Source organism: Mobula hypostoma, chromosome 9 (genome assembly GCF_963921235.1).
Source record: "Mobula hypostoma chromosome 9, sMobHyp1.1, whole genome shotgun sequence".
NCBI classification, from domain to species: Eukaryota; Metazoa; Chordata; class Chondrichthyes; order Myliobatiformes; family Myliobatidae; genus Mobula; species Mobula hypostoma.
This window is the reverse complement of record NC_086105.1, coordinates 96035595-96055349: the sequence shown is the minus strand read 5'-3', so window position 1 is coordinate 96055349 and position 19755 is coordinate 96035595. Positions and strand designations below refer to the sequence as shown.

General features: G+C 44.1%; 1 protein-coding gene across 3 annotated transcripts in view; it reads left to right on the top strand.

Moving 5' to 3' along the window:
* The window catches only part of LOC134351304 (amiloride-sensitive sodium channel subunit beta-like), a 57280-nt gene extending 40325 nt beyond the window's left edge, over nucleotides 1-16955 (top strand). For all 3 annotated transcript variants that reach the window (XM_063057372.1, XM_063057369.1, XM_063057370.1), the window contains exons 11-14: nucleotides 10515-10572; nucleotides 14012-14073; nucleotides 14577-14652; nucleotides 15375-16955. In XM_063057372.1, coding sequence (XP_062913442.1) covers nucleotides 10515-10572; nucleotides 14012-14073; nucleotides 14577-14652; nucleotides 15375-15731 — 553 coding nt within the window. In that variant the 3' untranslated portion in view covers nucleotides 15732-16955. The remainder of the gene's footprint in view (nucleotides 1-10514; nucleotides 10573-14011; nucleotides 14074-14576; nucleotides 14653-15374) is intronic.
* Nucleotides 16956-19755: the final 2800 nt, after the last annotated feature.

The window sequence follows — 19755 nt, the reverse complement described above, 5'->3', positions numbered from 1 at the left end:
AGGTTGAAAGAGTGCAGAGAAGGTTTACAAGGTTGTTGCCGGGACTTGAGAAACTCAGTTACAGAGAAAGATTGAATAGGTTAGGACTTTATTCCCTGGAGCGTAGAAGAATGAGGGGAGATTTGATAGAGGTATATAAAATTATGATGAGTATAGATAGAGTGAATGCAAGCAGGCTTTTTCCACTGAGGCTGGGAGAGAAAAAAAAGAGGACATGGGTTAAGGGTGAAGGGGGAAAAGTTTAAAGGGAACATTTGGGGGGCTTCTTCACACAGAGAGTGGTGGGAGTGTGGAATGAGCTGCCAGATGAAGTGGTAAATGTGGGCTCACTTTTAACATTTAAGAAAAACTTGGACGGGTGCATGGATGAGAGGTGTATGGAGGGATATGGTCCAGGTGCAGGTCAGTGGGACAAGGCAGAAAAATGGTTCGGCACAGCCAAGAAGGGCCAAAAGGCCTGTTTCTGTGCTGTAATGTTCTATGGTTCTATGATGGAGTAAGGGAATGGATGATACACTGGTGTTAGTTTGTAGCTTCATAAACCAATCAAAATAAAAACACAGGAGCCCAGGATATTGTCTACTTAGTTTTTCTTTGGTGAGGCACATACATATGATGTGGTGGCATAATGACGTATGCCATTTGCGTACTTTTACATATAACCCATAATGAATTATGTAAGTAAACAAAGAATGCTTAATCAAACAATATACTGAAATATTGAATACACTGCACACCTCCCTGCTTAGCTATAAATTCCAACTGAATACAGAAAGCATCTCAACTCAAAAATGTAACCTTCTGCTCTCTAGTATGTGTGTGTGTGTATATGTGTGTGTGTATATATATATATATATATATATATATATATATATATACACACACACACAGAGTATACGATATGATACAACTACTTTATTGACATCCACAACAGAGTAAGTTTTAATTTTCCCATTCTGGCCTAAGGATTTAATTGCTGTGGAGGACTTCTTACTCTTGTGGGATAACATCTTTCTTGACGTGGGGGGTGGGGGGGGAAGAAATCAATCTGCTTGGCAGGAGAGACTTGTAGCCTCCTCCAAGGTGGTTGAAGGAGTTGATTCTGGGACTGCGGGAACTGGTTCTGACTGCTCTGGACATCATTGTTCTCTAACAATTGACTCTGCTCTCCTCAGCTGATCAAGGTGTTGTCTACAGATGATATCAGACACAATCTCCACTGTGTAGGAGAGTGGTCTAGCTCTGTCGTTAATCTTTCCAAGAACCCACGTTTGATCACCTCTGTAATCCCTCGCCAGGAATGCTTGTCCAGAAGTGAAACATCAAACCTCCCTGTTTGAGGATCCCTCAATTTTTCTCAGCTGTTTGTCCGGCATACTCCATCTAAGATTGTGTTTGAGGAGATCCAAGTGTGAACACAAAGGATGACCTAGGAACAACATAGCTGTTGAGTTGTTGGTTGTGGAGTGTGCTGCAGTGCAATATGCAAGGAAGAAACTGGTGAGCTTCTGATTCAGTGACAGTGTAGTGTGTTCTGCTGATGTTGCTCACAGTGTGTTCTTTAAATACTGGACAAACCTTTCTACCAGGCCATTCTACCAGTTGTGGTGGTACGGTGCAAATGTAATATGTCCTAGTCCATTCATTTTCAGGAATGCCTGAAACTGTTCCACAAAACTGTGGAACACCAGTTCTTGAGAAGAGTCTTCTCAACGCCACTTTGTCGCTGCATCCATTACTACCAAGAAATTTGTGCCCATGATAGGTCCGGCAAAATCTACATGAATCCTCTGCCAGGGCAATGCAGGCCATTCCCAGGGATGGAGAGGTGCTGCTCTTGGCATCCTGAACAGTACATGGCAATCTGCTGATCTATCCCAGGACATCAGACAAAGCTTCGAGCCAATGCTTTCATTTTGATCATGCTTAGATGACAGGCATATAGCTCCTCCAGCACTTCAGCTCTCAGCTTCCATGGTACAACAACTGACAATCCCCACATAAGGCAACCCGCATCCTGGCGCTGGTAAAAACAGGGAAACTGGAGTTCCGCTGCACATTCCAGCTATTTTGGGTGGCCATGTAAACCTGAGACAGTCTGGGGTCTTTCTGCTTTCCCTTTAGATCATTTCTGCGATAGTAGGAAGACTTTTGGCTGCCATTAGGGAGAATACGTCTAGAGAAGTGTCCTCTTTTGTCAATTTTTCAGGTATTTCCTTTTCCAAGGGTAAATGGGACAATCCATCAGCATTTCCATGATGAGTTGTTCTCTTGAATTCGATCTTGTAGTTGTATCCTCCAAGAAACAGAGCCCATCTCTGCATTAATGGTGCCGCTGTTAGTGGAACACCCTTCTGTGGATTGAAAATGGCCACTAGTGGTTGATGGTACTGGTAGAAATATTTTACACCCCAAACCAGACTCAAGGCCTTTCTGTCAATCTATGCATAATTTTCTCTGCAGTGGTAAGGGAACGAGATGCAAATGTTATGGGGCATTTGCTTCTATCACTCATAACATGTGACATGGCTGCACCTGTACCATAAGGTGAGGTGTCACAGACAAGCTTTACTGGACAATGTGGATCACAGTGTGTGAGTACAATGTCTGATGTCACTATTTCCTTTACCTTTTTGAAAACCACCCCACTCTGTTTTTATCCATTGTCATTTCTTTGTGATCTGTACTTATGACTTCAAGGGGTAAAACACAGTAGCCAGGTTTGGTAGGAACCTTTTAGAATAATTGACAAATCCTAAAAAGAACCACAACTGTAACACTTTCTTTGGCCTTGAGGCATCCACCACTGCTTGATTTTTCTTGACGCATTTGTGTAATTCTTGTGAGTCAGTGGTGTAACTACAGTGAGTGATGCTTGGTTTAAAGAATTCACACGTGTTGTATCATGCTCTGAACCCATAATCTTCTAATCTTTTTAACAATGTCTTGAGAGTTTGGAGATGTTCCTTGTCATCATTGCCAGAAACAACGATGTCATCCAGGTAACTCTGAGTACCTGGGAGGCCTTGTAGCACCTGGTCCATAGCTTTCTGTCAGAAAGCATGTGCAGATGCTACAAAAAATAAGCCTATTATAGCAATAAAGCCCTTTGGTATTTATCATGAGAAATAACTTGTGCTCTTTTTCCATCTCCATCTGTAGATAGGTCTCAGCTAAGTCCAATTTGCTGAAATTTTCCTTCCAGAAAGGTTTGCAAAGATATTCTCTATCCTGGGCAGGGGTTATTGATCTATTTTCAGCACTGGGTTGATGGTGACCTTAAAATCACCACAGATCCTGACAGGCTCTTCTTCTTGGCTACTGGGACCACTGGCATTGCCCGTGTGCTCAACCTTGGAAAGAATTCCTTCAGCCTCCATACAATCTAGCTCACAGGCTACTTTATTATGGAGAGTATAAGGAACTGGACATGCTTTGTAAAACTTGGGTGTGGCATTTTCATTTAGCACTATTTTACCCTTGAAATGTTTGAGTTTTTCAGTGTCATCCTTGAACACTGCAGTGTTTTGTGGAATTGCTGCAACAGCCGAGCCAATGTCCATTTCCATTTTAATTAATTTGCCGTTCACTTCTGATGTAAGTCATATTGCTTGTCTCTTGTGTGCTTTCACACTGTCAATCTCAAGGCTACTCAGTCCTGTGTCACTCTCATCATTATCAGATTTTTTATCAACAGCATGTAGATTAGTGCTCTTTTAGAAACTGCAACTTGACTTTTTAATGTTTTTCTCTTCCCTATGCATATAGAAACATAGAAACATAGAAAATAGGTGCAGGAGTAGGCCATTCGGCCCTTCGAGCCTGCACCGCCATTTATTATGATCATGGCTGATCATCCAACTCAGAACCCAGCCTTCCCTCCATACCCCCTGACCCCTGTAGCCACAAGGGCCATATCTAACTTCCTTTTAAACATAGCTAATGAACTGGCCTCAACAGTTTGCTGTGGCAGAGAATTCCACAGATTCACCACTCTCTGTGTGAAGAAGTTTTTCCTAACCTCGGTCCTAAAAGGCTTCCCCTCTATCCTCAAACTGTGACCCCTCGTTCTTGACCTCCCCAACATCGGGAACAATCTTCCTGCATCTAGCCTGTCCAATCCCTTTAGGATCTTATACGTTTCAATCAGATCCCCCCTCAATCTTCTAAATTCCAACGAGTACAAGCCCAGTTCATCCAGTCTTTCTTCATATGAAAGACCTGCCATCCCAGGAATCAATCTGGTGAACCTTCTTTGTACTCCCTCTATGGCAAAGATGTCTTTCCTCAGATTAGGGGACCAAAACTGCACACAATACTCCAGGTGTGGTCTCACCAAGGCCTTGTACAACTGCAGTAGTACCTCCCTGCTCCTGTACTCGAATCCTCTCGCTATAAATGCCAGCATACCGTTCGCCTTTTTCACCGCCTGCTGTACCTGCATGCCCACTTTCAATGACTGGTGTATAATGACACCCAGGTCTCGTTGCACCTCCCCTTTTCCTAATCGGCCACCATTCAGATAATAATCTGTTTTCCTATTTTTGCCACCAAAGTGGATAACTTCACATTTATCCACATTAAATTGCATCTGCCATGAGTTTGCCCACTCACCCAACCTATCCAAGTCACCCTGCATCCTCTTAGCATCCTCCTCACTGCTAACACTGCCACCCAGCTTCGTGTCATCCGCAAACTTGGAGATGCTGCATTTAATTCCCTCATCCAAGTCATTAATATATATTGTAAACAACTGGGGTCCCAGCACTGAGCCTTGCGGTACCCCACTAGTCACCGCCTGCCATTCTGAAAAGGTCCCGTTTATTCCCACTCTTTGCTTCCTGTCTGCTAACCAATTCTCCACCCACACCAATACCTTACCCCCAATACCGTGTGCTTTAAGTTTGCACACTAATCTCCTATGTGGGACCTTGTCAAAAGCCTTTTGAAAATCCAAATATACCACATCCACTGGTTCTCCCCTATCCACTCTACTAGTTACATCCTCAAAAAATTCTATGAGATTCGTCAGACATGATTTTCCTTTCACAAATCCATGCTGACTTTGTCCGATCATTTCACCGCTTTCCAAATGTGCTGTTATCACATCCTTGATAACTGACTCCAGCAGTTTCCCCACCACCGACGTTAGGCTAACCGGCCTATAATTCCCCGGTTTCTCTCTCCCTCCTTTTTTAAAAAGTGGGGTTACATTAGCCACCCTCCAATCCTCAGGAACTAGTCCAGAATCTAACGAGTTTTGAAAAATTATCACTAATGCATCCACTATTTCTTGGGCCACTTCCTTAAGCACTCTGGGATGCAGACCATCTGGCCCTGGGGATTTATCTGCCTTCAATCCCTTCAATTTACCTAACACCACTTCCCTACTAACATGTATTTCGCTCAGTTCCTCCATCTCACTGGACCCTCTGTCCCTTACTATTTCTGGAAGATTATTTATGTCCTCCTTAGTGAAGACAGAACCAAAGTAATTATTCAATTGGTCTGCCATGTCCTTGCTCCCCATAATCAATTCACCTGTTTCTGTTTGCAGGGGACCTACATTTGTCTTTATCAGTCTTTTCCTTTTTACATATCTATAAAAGCTTTTACAGTCCGTTTTTATGTTCTCTGCCAGTTTTCTCTCATAATCTTTTTTCCCCTTCCTAATTAAGCCCTTTGTCCTCCTCTGCTGAACTCTGAATTTCTCCCAGTCCTCAGGTGAGCCACTTTCTCTGGCTAATTTGTATGCTACTTCTTTGGAATTGATACTATCCCTAATTTCTCTTGTCAGCCACGGGTGCACTACCTTCCTTGATTTATTCTTTTGCCAAACTGGGATGAACAATTGTTGTAGTTCATCCATGCAACCTTTAAATGCCTGCCATTGCATATCCACCGTCAATCCTTGAAGTGTCATTTGCCAGTCTATCTTAGCTAATTCATGTCTCATACCTTCAAAGTTACCCCTCTTTAAGTTCAGAACCTTTGTTTCTGAATTAACTACGTCACTCTCCATGTTAATGAAGAATTCCACCATATTATGGTCACTCTTACCCAAGGGGCCTCTCACGACAAGATCGCTAATTAACCCTTCCTCATTGCTCAAAACCCAGTCCAGAATAGCCTGCTCTCTAGTCGGTTCCTCGACATGTTGGTTCAAAAAACCATCCCGCATACATTCCAAGAAATCCTCTTCCTCAGCACCTTTACCAATTTGGTTCACCCAGTCTACATGTAGATTGAAGTCACCCATTATAACTGCTGTTCCTTTATTGCACACATTTCTAATTTCCTGTTTAATACCATCTCCGACCTCACTACTACTGTTAGGTGGCCTGTACACAACTCCCACCAGCGTCTTCTGCCCCTTAGTGTTACGCAGCTCTACCCATATCGATTCCACATCTTCCCGGCTTATGTCCTTCCTTTCTATTGCGTTAATCTCTTTTTTAACCAGCAACGCCACCCCACCTCCCCTTCCTTCGTGTCTATCCCTCCTGAATATTGAATATCCCTGAACGTTGAGCTCCCATCCCTGGTCACCCTGGAGCCATGTCTCTGTGATCCCAACTATATCATAATCATTAATAACAATCTGCACTTTCAATTCATCCACCTTATTACGAATGCTCCTTGCATTGACACATAAAGCCTTCAGGCACTCTTTTACAACTCTCTTAGCCCTTTTTAATGCTTGCCCTGGATTTGTCGGCCTGCCACTTTTACTTTTCCCCTTTGTACTTTTTGCTTCTACGCTCACTTTACACCCCTCTGTCTCTCTGCACTGGTTCCCATCCCTCTGTTGTGAACTAACCTCCTCACACCTAGCCGCTTTAATTTGATTCCCACCCCCCAACCATTCTAGTTTAAAGTCACCTCAGTAGCCCCCGCTAATCTCCCTGCCAGGATATTGGTCCCCCGAGGATTTAAGTGTAACCCGTCCTTTTTGTACAGGTCACACCTGCGCCAAAAGAGGTCCCAATGATCCAAAAACTTGAATCCCTGCCCCCTGCTCCAATCCCTCAGCCACGCATTTATCCTCCACCTCATCGCATTCCTACTCTCACTGTCGCGTGGCACAGGCAGTAATCCCGAGATTACTACCTTTGCGGTCCTTTTTCTCAACTCCCTTCCTAGCTCCCTATATTCTTCTTTCAGGACCTCATCCCTTTTCCTACCTATGTCATTGGTACCTATATGTACCAGGACCTCTGGCTCTTCACCCTCCCACTTCAGGATATCTTGGACACGATCAGAAATATCCCGGACCCTGGCACCAGGGAGGCAAACTACCATCCGAGTCTCTGGACTGCGTCCACAGAATCGCCTATCTGACCCCCTTACTATCGAGTCCCCTATCACAACTGCCCTCCTCTTCCTTGCCCTACCCTTCTGAGCTACAGGGCCAGACTCTGTGCCGGAGGCAGGGCCACTGTCGCTTCCCCCGGGTAAGCTGTCCCCCCCAACAGTACTCAAACAGGAGTACCTGTTGTTAAGGGGCACAGCCGCCGGGGTACTCCCCATCACCTTCCTTTTCCCCTTCCCCCTCCTAACCGTGACCCACTTGTCTGCCTCCCGTGGCCCCGGCGTGACCACCTGCCTTCCACTCCTCTCTATCACCTCCTCACTCTCCCTGACCAGACGAAGGTCATCGAGCTGCAGCTCCAGTTCCGTAACGCGGTCCCTTAGGAGCTGCATCTCGATGCACTTGGCGCAGATGTAGACGTCCGGGAGGCTTGGAGACTCCAGGGCCTCCCACATCCGACACCGAGAACAGCAAACTGCCCTCACAGTCATAATGCCCCTCTCCTCAAATAGCAACAGAAAATGAATGTCAAACCTTCCTCGCCTCACCCGCTTCCGCCTAAGCCCGGTGAGCCGAAGCCCTTAAGTCTTCACTCTGCTCCCGGCTCACTCCGCCGCCCGCAAACTACGCTGCCCGCTCTATGAGGCTCTGTTCCTTTTAAATCTGCCGCGCTGCACTGCCCTACGTCACACGCCTGCGCAGTCCCGCCTCTCAGAAAGCCGTTGGAGAAAAAAAAAATAACGAAAATTTCAAAAATCTCTTTTTCGGCACTCCCACTCAGACTCTGCAGTCCATTTATTTTTGTCATGCTCTTGCTCTTTGTATATGACCCACTTTGTTGTATTTTATGAAAGTTTTGTGTTTAAACCTGCATTGGTTTGGTGAATGCAAGCCCCTGCCACAATGGTAGCACAATTTGTTCAGCCAGGAAGGTTTCTGTTTTACATTGCAATTTTGTTCACACTCGCATTCATTCCTGACCAACTCAATTGCGACTCTGGCTGTTGTTTCCATTGATATAGCAATTTCAACTCCTCTTTTAAATGTGAGTTGTGCTTTGGTTAGGGGTCATTTTTTAATATTTTCTTGTAAGATTCCACAAATTAAAGTTTATCAGTGCATCTTTAAGCCCATCACTGAACTGACAATGCTGGGACAATTTCTTAAATTCAGCCACATTAGCTGCAATGGACTACCCTTACTTTTGATTCTGTTTATGAAACCTAAACATTTCTGCAATCAACAGTGGTTTCAGTTCTAAATGTTACTGCCTTACATTCACCTTATCAGCAAAGCTCATTTTGGCTGGTTTGGTTGAGCAGTTAAACTTCTAAGTAAACTGTATAATCTTCCACCCAATACACTCAGCAACACTGGTACTCATTTCTCATTGGCTATTTCATTTGCCTCAAAATACTTCCCAATTCATTCAGTATACATTATTCAGTTATCTGATGCGCAATTGAACATGGGATGGCAGGTCCTGGGATGGCAGGTCTTTCATATGAAGAAAGACTGGATGAACTGGGCTTGTACTCGTTGGAATTTAGAAGATTGAGGGGGGATCTGATTGAAACGTATAAGATCCTAAAGGGATTGGACAGGCTAGATGCGGGAAGATTGTTCCCGATGTTGGGGAGGTCTAGAACGAGGGGTCACAGTTTGAGGATAGAGGGGAAGCCTTTTAGGACCGACGTTAGGAAAAACTTCTTCACACAGAGAGTGGTGAATCTGTGGAATTCTCTGCCACAGCAAACTGTTGAGGCCAGTTCATTAGCTATGTTTAAAAGGAAGTTAGATATGGCCCTTGTGGCTACAGGGGTCACGGGGTATGGAGGGAAGGCTGGGTTCTGAGTTGGATGATCAGCCATGATCATAATAAATGGCGGTGCAGGCTCGAAGGGCCGAATGGCCTACTCCTGCACCTATTTTCTATGTTTCTATGTTTCTATGTCTATCTTTCCAATGTAACCTGCCATTTCTGCTTTTTTAAAATTTTATTATTGTCACCCAGTACTCACTATTTATGAACCCGTGGCAGCACTCGCTGCTTGTTAATTTCATCAGTTTCCTGCCTTTTTTTTTTAACTCGACCGTCTCTCTCCTCTTTTGAAGAAAAATGTGCCGCACTTCAACAGGTAGGTAGTCATCTCGGGTTTATTTTAAAAGTTCCTCATCACCACTGTTATGTTTTTTAACTTCAGAAACTAATCGAAAGAAAACCAGGGGAGCCTGAGATAATTGTCTACTTAGTTCTTTTCTTTATTGAGGTACTCACATATGATGTGATGGTGTAATGTGAAATATGCCATGCACATACTTGTTACATATAATGAATTATGTAAACAGAGTGCTTAATCAAACAATATTTTACAGTATTACTCAAATATAATTGAAATATTAAATACACTACAAATGGCAAGAAGAAGTCGGAGAGGGCAAAGGAACGAAGGGGTTGGGCAATATGCGGGCTGAGTTATTTCAGGGATAAGACAAAGCAGAGCTAAGTCAGTGGAGGAGAGAACTCTAAAGGGTGAAACAGTAAGACAATAGAGGTGTCCGAAAATGTACTGGAGGGGGAGACAAAGGAGGTGAGGAGTGGAACACAAGGCAATGGAGGGTGATCACTAGAGGATAGGACACTGAGAAGGGTTCTGGTATCTATGTGTTTTGGAGATGTTTATGCAGATATGAAGAGGCCAATTTTTAAAAGTGGATGATGAATTAGGTTAAAACAAAAAGGGAGACAGCAAATTGGGGAGTGGTGTGGGAGATGAAAGGGAGAGGGAGAAGGAGAGGTGGGATAAAAGATAATGAGAGGAGAGATTTTGGGGGTCAAGGAGAGGGACATGAAAGACTCCCAGAGAAAACAGTTAGACACTGGGAGGGACTCAGCAGATTAAGCAGCATCTGTGAAGGGAAAGGATTTGTCAATTTTCCAGTTTGAGACGCCACATCAGGACCGAAATAGGGTTTTGACCTAAACATAAACAATTCCTTTTACCCCCAAATGCTGCTTAACCCTCCAAGTTCCTGCAACAGTTTGTTTTTGTTTTTTGCTCCAGATTTCAGCATCTGGAGTCCCTTGTGTCTCTCGAACTCTGAGAGGAGTAGAGAAGACCAAGAAGAAAAGCATAAGAAAGTGTCTTAAGTCAGAGACAGTCTTTGAAGTAAACCAACTCACCAACTTCTTTCCCTACAGTGAGACCCAATATAGACTGACCATCTCTATGGCAGATTGGCCATCGGAATCCTCAGAGGTAGGCCCAAGCACCGACTGCCTGTTGAAGAGTAACTGGCCGGCACCCCCAGTGGCTTAGTGTGTGACTTCTGAGTACCTCAGTGTTAGGACTCATTCTCTTTTGCCTGTGCTGATATTGGATGGGGACCCCTACCCGCTGTGGGTTGAGAAGATGGGTAATTGGCGGGGTCAGGAAAACGGGTCACGTTACTTACTGTCCATATTAACACAGCTCACTAGAGACGGATTTCTGGGTTGCTGGAGTGGATGCTAAGTGGTTATAGGAGTTCGTGGTAACCCGGCAACTATGCAAAGTAGGATGGAATCTCTACTTTCATATCAAATTACCATTAAAAATGAATAGTTGAGGTAGAAATATTCCTTTATTCAGAGAAACTACAAATCCATTATCCCAGAAAACACAGAACCTAGAAAGGAACTGACTGTTCAGCCCACAGTGTCTGTGACAACCATGATGACAGTTTAAGCTAATCCCATCTGCCTGCATATGGTCTATATCCCTCCATCCCCTGCCCGTTCACGTGCTTGTGTGAATGGGTGACACAGTAGTACAGCGGTTAGAGAAACACAATTACAGCACTAGCGACCCGGGATCAACTTCGCTGCTTTCTGGAAGGAGTCTGTACGTTCTCCCCCATGACCACACAGATTTCCATCTACTTCCCAAAGACGTACAGGATAGTAGTTTAATTGGTCTAATGGGTGTAAGTGGGCAGCGTGGACTTGGTGGGTCGGAAGGTCCTGTTTCTGTGCTGTATCTCTGAATAAATGTCTCTTAAGGAAAAAAACATGGGTTTGCTCTATGAATGAGGTGAGAGGACATGGTCCTATAATTACCTGGAACACAGTCCAGATGTGGTGAGATAGTATGACTGGAATCAGGATTGATACAGAGCAGCAGTCATTTGGATTTGTTTGGGATTAATATGGGGGTGCAGAATGCGACTGAAACAATAAGTGTAATTTTAGATTTGTGCAGTGTTTTAGAGAGATGGCAAGGCAGGGGCGTTAGATTGTGGTTTAAAGAAGCCTGTGAGGAAAGAGTGAGTATTGCTTTTAATTTCTGGCTGATACATGGCAAAATGATTTAGCAATATTGGACTGGGTTTGACAGTCCGTGGAGGTATTAGTGTGATGAGTTCAATTTGGGACAGGACTAGGCTGTGTAGCTTACCGAGGCAGTGGGGCTAGGTTTGAATACATGATAGAGATTGGAAAGAGAGGAGGGGCTAGTTTTTAGTTGATGCGGCCCAATGGGGGGAGAGCATGTTGCTGGAGCAGCCTGTCAAGAGCATGAGGTACTTGAGTAAGTTGTGGGGTCAGAGTGTGCCACTGGAATGATACTGTTATTGGCAGGGGGCACTGAAGGGAGATGAGGAAACAGGAATACTTTGTCATTGCAATGAGGTTAGTCTGGGATTGATGAGGGCTATGAGAAGTGACTCGGTAAAATTAGTTTGGGATTGCTAAAGTCACCGGTAGATCGGGGCAGCAGGATTAGTTTGGAACTGATGCATGGATGTTCAGAGAGGTCAAGGCAGTAGGATTAATTTGGGATTGGAGTAGAGGATGGGCAGATGTGAGGGCAAAAGGATTAATAGTGACCCAAATGGCTGGCTTTTACGCTGAAACCTTTGCAGTCTGAAAAAAACTACTCCACAGCCTGATCTGTGTAATTGAGCTATGTATTCTGTCCCTGAAACCCCGTTCCTTCAACAGGGAAATGTCCAGTTGAAGTGATTGCAAACTGTGGCTCCACTAGCTGCAATTGAAGATTTGTTCATCTCTTCCCTTCGTCTCCTCTCTGATTTGAGGTTGACCCTGTGCCCACTGTGCTAGCAGAGGGACTGGACAAAGGATTAGCTTACATTTTGTATGACATGTTTAATGACCGTTCCTCTAACAACCTGCCCCCCTCCCCCGTCATTCTTTAGTGCTTTAAGTACTTTGGAAATGCAGTATCAGCGGGAAAAGCAACAGCCAAGGTGTGCACAGGAAACTCTTTGTAATAGTTTGTCCCAAGGGTTGATTTCTCCCCTTTTCTCACTTAAGGTTGTCAGCAGTTGATTGGAGGTGGAATGTGACTCCAAGCAGTCTCTTGTACAACAGTGGCAATTTACCAAGAAAACAAATGATCTAAAGGTCAGAGGGAACAGAAGCTACGGCACTGTTTCCTCCAAAATAAAATGCAGTGAGCAGAGGTTATGTGCATAAAATCAGCTCAGTCTCTTAAAGTAACATAGTCATCAAAGTTAATTACTTGGAAATTTACCCAATCACTTCCACTCTGGTTGGCTATGATATTGTTACAATACCTAGAAATTCCAGTGCAATATCAGGGAAGACTGGAATAATGTCAATATTATGAGCCTAGACTAGTTGGATCATTGCCTCACCATTGATTAATAAGCTATAACTACGTTGGGTACCTTCACAGGTATGATGGGCAAGCACACCCATCTTTCCTTAAGGCATGGCATAAGCCACTGGCTTGAGCAGACTTGTGGCTAGTGGAGCTGGAGGGAAATGTGTCTGGGGAAATCAGGTTCAGCTAGGATGAATGTTATGGGGAGACAGGGTTGTAGTGATATAAACTGCTGTGAGCAGGGACCAGATGGGAATGGACTGTTACAAAGTCTGTTCGGTTAGTTTAAAGACCACTTTGTCCCAGGAATGCACAGCACCAGCACTCCAAGGTAACATGTTCCATATTTTTCTGCAATTCTGCAATTCTCCAGCCCACCATTGCATAATGCCCTGATGTGAAAATATAACCTGGGTTACAAGGATAAGTTACAAAGAACCTGCTTGAAATTTCTGAGCAATGTGAAATGATAGATTTTCACTCTGCAGAAGTTTGCTTCTGCTATTGGGAAGGATAACTTGATCAGGGAATGGCTCACAGAGGTGGGATATACAATTGGAGAGGAGGTACCGAGGTGGAAAAAACCAGTAGATAGATCAGACATTGGCATGCAAGGCAAGTGGACTGAAAGGCAAAATTGCATCTATTTTATAGGACTGTGGCACAGATGTATTTAGAGTGTTGATCAATGCAAGAGAAGATGATATTGTTGCAATCACAGTGACATGGCTGAGTAGTGCTGCTATCTCACAGCTCCTGCCACCGAACTGACCCCTGACCTTTGCTACTGTCTATGTGGAGTTTGCATGTTGTCTCTGTGGATCTCCCACAGGTGTTCCAGAATCTTCCTATATCTCAGAGGTTAATTGGCCACTGTAAATTTCTCCCATTGGGGGGGGGGGTGCGCGTGGAAATAAATGGGGGAATGAAATTGATTGGATTGCTCTGAGAACCAGCATGGACTCAAAGCACCAAACGGCCTCCTCCATGGCATTAAAATAGGAAATATGATATTTGTTCTGGAAAACTTACAATACTAGTGTCTGAGCTTGTTTCTCAATTTAACTTTCAGGACTGGATTTATTCTGTTTTATCTTATGAGAGGGATTACTCAACTACGATTACTGTAAACAGGTAAGTTCGTGGTTGACTGAGTATTGGGATCTGTTCTTAAAAACAGCTGGAGAAGGTTGGAGGGGTCTTTGATTTTTCTAAAACTTGTTTCATTCTGTGGGTGCCTGCCATGGGGCTGCGGTCAGCAGACCCATTAAAATAATACAACGTCCAAAGTACATCTGCATGTCACAAATTCAGAGTAGAATTTCCTTGAGACAACTGAGATTCATTGGACTATTAATAGAAAAAAAACTGACAACCAAGGAATTAATTTCTTTTGAAGGTGGAGTGATGATCTAATTAAGATGTTTACAATGATTAAGTAATCAATAGGTTCAATAAAGAGAAACTTCAGCTGTGCATCCCCAACCCTCCCCCACCCTAACCACTCAGAGGAGTTAGGAACAAGGAGAGCTGGAACAGTGTGTTGGACAAGTAGGTAGGTAACAGGCAAAGTGGAATGAATGTGAAAATAAAACCATCAGAAAAAGTTTTTAACTGTAATCTCAATTTTTTAACAGATCAAGTGTCCTGAAACTAAACCTGTATTTCCAAGAGATTAATTTCAGGACAATACAAGAGGACCCAGCCTTAACAGTAAGTTTCCATAGTACATATAATCCTTTTTGATGTTCATTCTACCTGTCACAGTTGAGGTTCACACTACATTCTGGTTCCAGGCAATCAAAGGGCACAGAACTCAGGCTTGGAAGGAGTATCCCTTTGCTGGGGTAGAATCCATGAGAGGGAAGGATGTTCACAGATAGTTCAGAAGGTGTGGAACCACCTTCGTTGGGTGGCTCTGGTTCATTATTGGGGAGCACATGTGTATTTACAGCCTAAGACAAAGCTCCTCGTGTACTACAATGAGGTTACTTTCAGGGTGGAGAAGCAACACCTTATATTCCATCTGAGTAGCCTGCAACCCGATGTACGAATATCTATTTCTTCTTTCAGTAAAAATATCCATCCCCTCCCCTCTTCCTCTATTCCTCACTCTAACCCTTTACCTGCTCACCTGCTTATCACTTCCTCCTAGGTCCCCTCCTCTCCCCTTTTCTCATATGGTCCACTCTCCTCTCCTATCAAATTCTTTCTTCTCCAGCCCTTTACCTTTCTCATCCACCTGGTTTCACCTATCACCTTCCAGCTATCCTCCTTCCCCCTCCCCACTTTTTTGTTCTGCTCTCTTCCCCCTTCCTTCTCAATCCTGAAGAAGGGTCTCGGCCTGAAGTGTTGTCTGTTTATTCATTTCCATAGATGCTGCCTAGCCTGCTAGTTCCTCTAATATTGTGTGTGTGTTGTTTCTACTCTTTCAGATTGACTGGCTTCCCTCCCAGTTGGGCGGACAGTTTGGGTTCTGGATGGGTGGCTCCATTCTGTGCATCATTGAGTTGATGGAGATCATGATTGACTGCCTGTGGATCACTGCCATCAAGGTGGTGAAGTGGTGCAAGAGTGAAGTGCGCAAGTCTCGCCGAGCTCAACCACACCTCTCGCACTCTCCACCAAGCGTGAGTCAATCAGTGGAGGAGCATGTCAACAGTGGATTCCAGCTGGAGCCGGAAAGCCAGGTGGAAAGGCCTTGTGCCCTGGCGATCCCGGGTACACCTCCTCCTCAGTATGACTCACTCCGGATCTATCCAATCAGCAAAGTCACCAACACTTGGGACTGAAGCTAGAGTTAAAGAATTGTGTTTGGGCTTTATTTCATGGACATGGGTAGTGGATCTTACAACATCCTCAGAGGGTAAAAAAAAGAAAAAAAACTTGCTTGAATCTGGATGGCATAATACAGCTATCTCACTAAATATTCACATAGCTGGACCAGGGAAAAAATAGTTAGCATCTTTCAGAGTCTCAGGCTGCCTCAACTCACTTCAGAATGAAACATTCAATTATCTAATGCAGAAAGCACAGCAGACAATTTGCCCACAGTACACTCTCATAAAGAGCACTACAACACCCAAGCAGGTAAGCTTTTACAATGACTTTTTTTTGGGGAGATAGTGCTCTGGGACCTAATATATCCCATTAGCCTCATCTCATCAACAGCATCAAATGCTCAAACTTGCAGTATCCAATCCTCCTCTGAACCTTCCTGACCCACTTGGCCCCCCCATCACTCTGTCTTTACCTCCTTCCCCCATGTATCCATTTGCCCATCACTCACTCACTCTTCCCACTCATTCCCCATCCCAACCCCACCTTTACTCCATCATCTTCAGCTCTTTGACACTTCTCTTTCCAGTTTCTGACATGGTTCCCACAGTCTCTCCCACCACCCCCTCATCTCATCTGGATTCATCCATCACCTACCAGTTCTTACTTCACCTTTTTCCCCTCTTTCTTTCCAATCCAGATGAAAGGACTCATTGATTGTCCATATGCCTCCACAGATGCTGCCTCACCCGCTAAGTTTGCCAGCAACTCCTATGTTGCTCACTGACACCATCTTTTGCTGTGTGGCCTTTCTTGGTACTACACTCTGAACCTGGAGACAACCTGTAACAATAACCCTTCGCTCAAAGGCAAATGTGCTGACAATATTGAAACTGCAATACAGAATCAGGTTTAATCTCGCTGGCAAATGTTGGGAATACAAGTTAGTCACAAGTACACTCCAAATTATGATCAATAAACTAATAGGGTTATTAATTAAAAATAAGGGGGGGTTAAATCATCACTTGCTCTGGAGAAATAAAAATATATTTTTTTAAATGTTTTCTTTGGAAGATGGAAATAAATGTGTATGTCAGGAAGTCTGAAGTTGCGTGTTTCTTTTGGATGTCAATGTTCTAGAAACCTCCCATAGTTATGAGAAATTTGGATGAAACAACAATTGAAAATCAAAAAAAAATTGCAGATGCTGGAAGTCTGAAATGAAGATGTAACATGCTGGAGGCATTCAACAGTATTAGCATGGAGATTTCACCACAACCAGGAAATTAAGGGTACAAGTTTTAAATTGATAGGTTGGGTAGAGGGTGCATGGGATGGACAAGGGCAATGCCTCTGGAGAAGGTGGGTGCTGAGGTGATCCCACTCCCTATGGAGCCCTCTGGTTTACAAATTAGTGAGAGAAGACTAGCAAAGGGAGTTTCATTTGGATCGGACGAGATATACCCCAGGCTACGGTGGGAGGCAAGGGTGGAGATTACTGAGCCTCTGGCAATGATCTTTGCATCATCAGTGGGGACAGGAGAAGTTCCAGAGGATTGGAGGGTTGCAGATGATGTTCCTTCATTCAAGAAAGGGAGTAGGGATAGCCCAGGAAATTATAGACCAGTGAGTCGTACTTAGTGGTTGGTAAGTTGATGGAAAAGATCCTGAGAGGTAGGATTTATGAACATTTGGAGAGGCATAACATGATTAGGAATAGTCAGCATGGCTTTGTCAAAGGCAGGTCGTGCCTTACAAGCCTGATTGAATTTCTTAAGAATGTGACTAAACACATTGATGAAGGTAGAGCAGTAGATGTAGTATATATGGATTTCAGCAAGGCATTTGATAAGGTACCCCATGCAAGGCTTTCTGAGAAAGTAAGGAGGCATGGAATCCAAGGGGACATTGCTTTGTGGATCCAGAATTGGCTTGCCCGCAGAAGGCAAGAGTGGTTGTAGACGGATCATGTTCTGCATGGAGGTCGGTGACCAGTGGTGTCCCTCAGGGATCTGTTCTGGGACCCCTCCGTGATTTTTAAAAATGACCTGGAGGAGAAAGTGGAGGGATGGGTTAGTAAATTTGCTGATGATACAAAGATTGGGGTTGTTGTGGATAGTGTGGAGGGCTGCCAGAGGTTACAATGGGACAGTGATAGGATGCAAAACTGGGCTGAGAAGTGGCAGATTAAGTTCAACCCAGATACGTGTGAGGTGGTTCATTTTGTAGGTCAAATATGATGGCAGAATATAGTATTAATGATAAGACTCTTGGCAGTGTGGAGGATCAGAGGGATCTTGGGGTCCGAATCCATAGGACACTCAAAGCTGCTGTGCAAGTTGACTCTGTGGTTAAGAAGGCATAAGGTGCATTGGCCTTCATCAACCGTGGGATTGAGTTTAAGAGCGTAGAGGTAATGTTACAGCTATATAGGACACTGGTCAGACCCCACTTGGAGTACTGTGCTCAGTTCTGGTCACCTCACTGCAGGATGTGGAAACTATAGGAAGGGTGCAGAGGAAATTTACAAGGATGCTGCCTGAATTGGGGAGCATGCCCTATGAGAATAGGTTGAGTGAACTCGGCCTTTTCTCCTTGGAGTGGCAGAGGATGAGAGGTGACCTGATAGAAGTGTGTAAGATGATGAGAGGCATTGATCATGTGGATAGTCAGAGGCTTTTCCCCAGGGCTGAAATGGCTAGACAAGAGTTTTAAGGTGCTTGGAAGTAGGTACAGAGGAGATGTCAGGGGTAAGCTTTTTTTTTTTACGCAGAGAGTGGTGAGTGCGTGGAATGGGCTGCCGGTGACAGTGGTGAAGGCGGATACGACAGGGTCTTTTAAGAAACTCCTGGATAGGTACATGGAGCTTAGAAAAATAGAGGGCTATGGGTAACCCTAGGTAATTTCTAAACTAAGTACATGTTTGGTGCAGCATTGTGGGCTGAAGGGCCTGTATTGTGCTGTAGGTTTTCTATGTTTCTAAATGTGAGATGTTGCATATTGGGAAGGCAAACGAAGTTAGAATGGTGGAGTCTTAGGGAGTGTTGCAGAACAGAGGGATCTAGGAGTAAAAGTCCATGTTCCCTGAAATTGGCGTCACAGGTAAATAACACGGTGAAGAAAGCCTTTGGCATGCTGGCTTCCAGCAGCCAGGGCACTATAGAAGTTGGGTGTTATGTTGCTGCTGTGCAAGACCTTGGTGAGGTTGCTTTTTGGAAAATGAGTTCATTTTTGATGACCCTGCTATAGGAAAAATTCCATTAATCTGGAAAGGGTACAGTGGAGATTTATGAGGATGTTTCTGGGACTTGAAGGACTGGATTATGAAGAAAGATTGAACAGGTCAGGACTTTATTCATTGGAGCATAACATCATGAAGGCCAAGGTAGGGTGAATGCATGTTTCTCCCCCTGGAACTGGAGAATTGAAACCTCGGGGAGTTTTGGGGTAAGTGGGGAGAAATTTAACAGGAAACTCAGGAGCAACATTTGTGAATGAGCTGCCAGAGAAATGGTGGAGGCAGGTACATTAATGACATACAAGAGGCACTTGGATAGGTATGTGAATAGGAAAGATTTAGAGGGATATGTTACAAATGCAGGCAAATGGGACCAAGTTAGATGGGGATCTTGTACGGCGTGGACCAGCTGGGCCAAGGAGGTTCTATGCGATGTGACTATGACACTAAGGTAAAAGGACATACAGGATAACAGCAGTAAGATACAGGTCAGAATTGTTGCAGAGAACTGAAGCCAAAAGGAAAATGCTGAGAAAGTCCAGTTGATCAGGTAGTAACAATTGAGAGAGGAGAAATGTGTTGCTATTACAGGTGTAATAAACTTCCTGCAGAACTGGTCAGGAAAAACAAGTGATCAAGTATTGTCCAATATCCATTACAAGTCCACAGAATCCCACAGCTACCTCAGTAGTTATTCTTCCTTCCACCCTGCCATTTGTAAGGATTCCATTCCACTCTTCCAGTCTCTATTGTAACAACTCTAATGATGATACTTTCCTTACAGCTGCCTCTGAGTTATA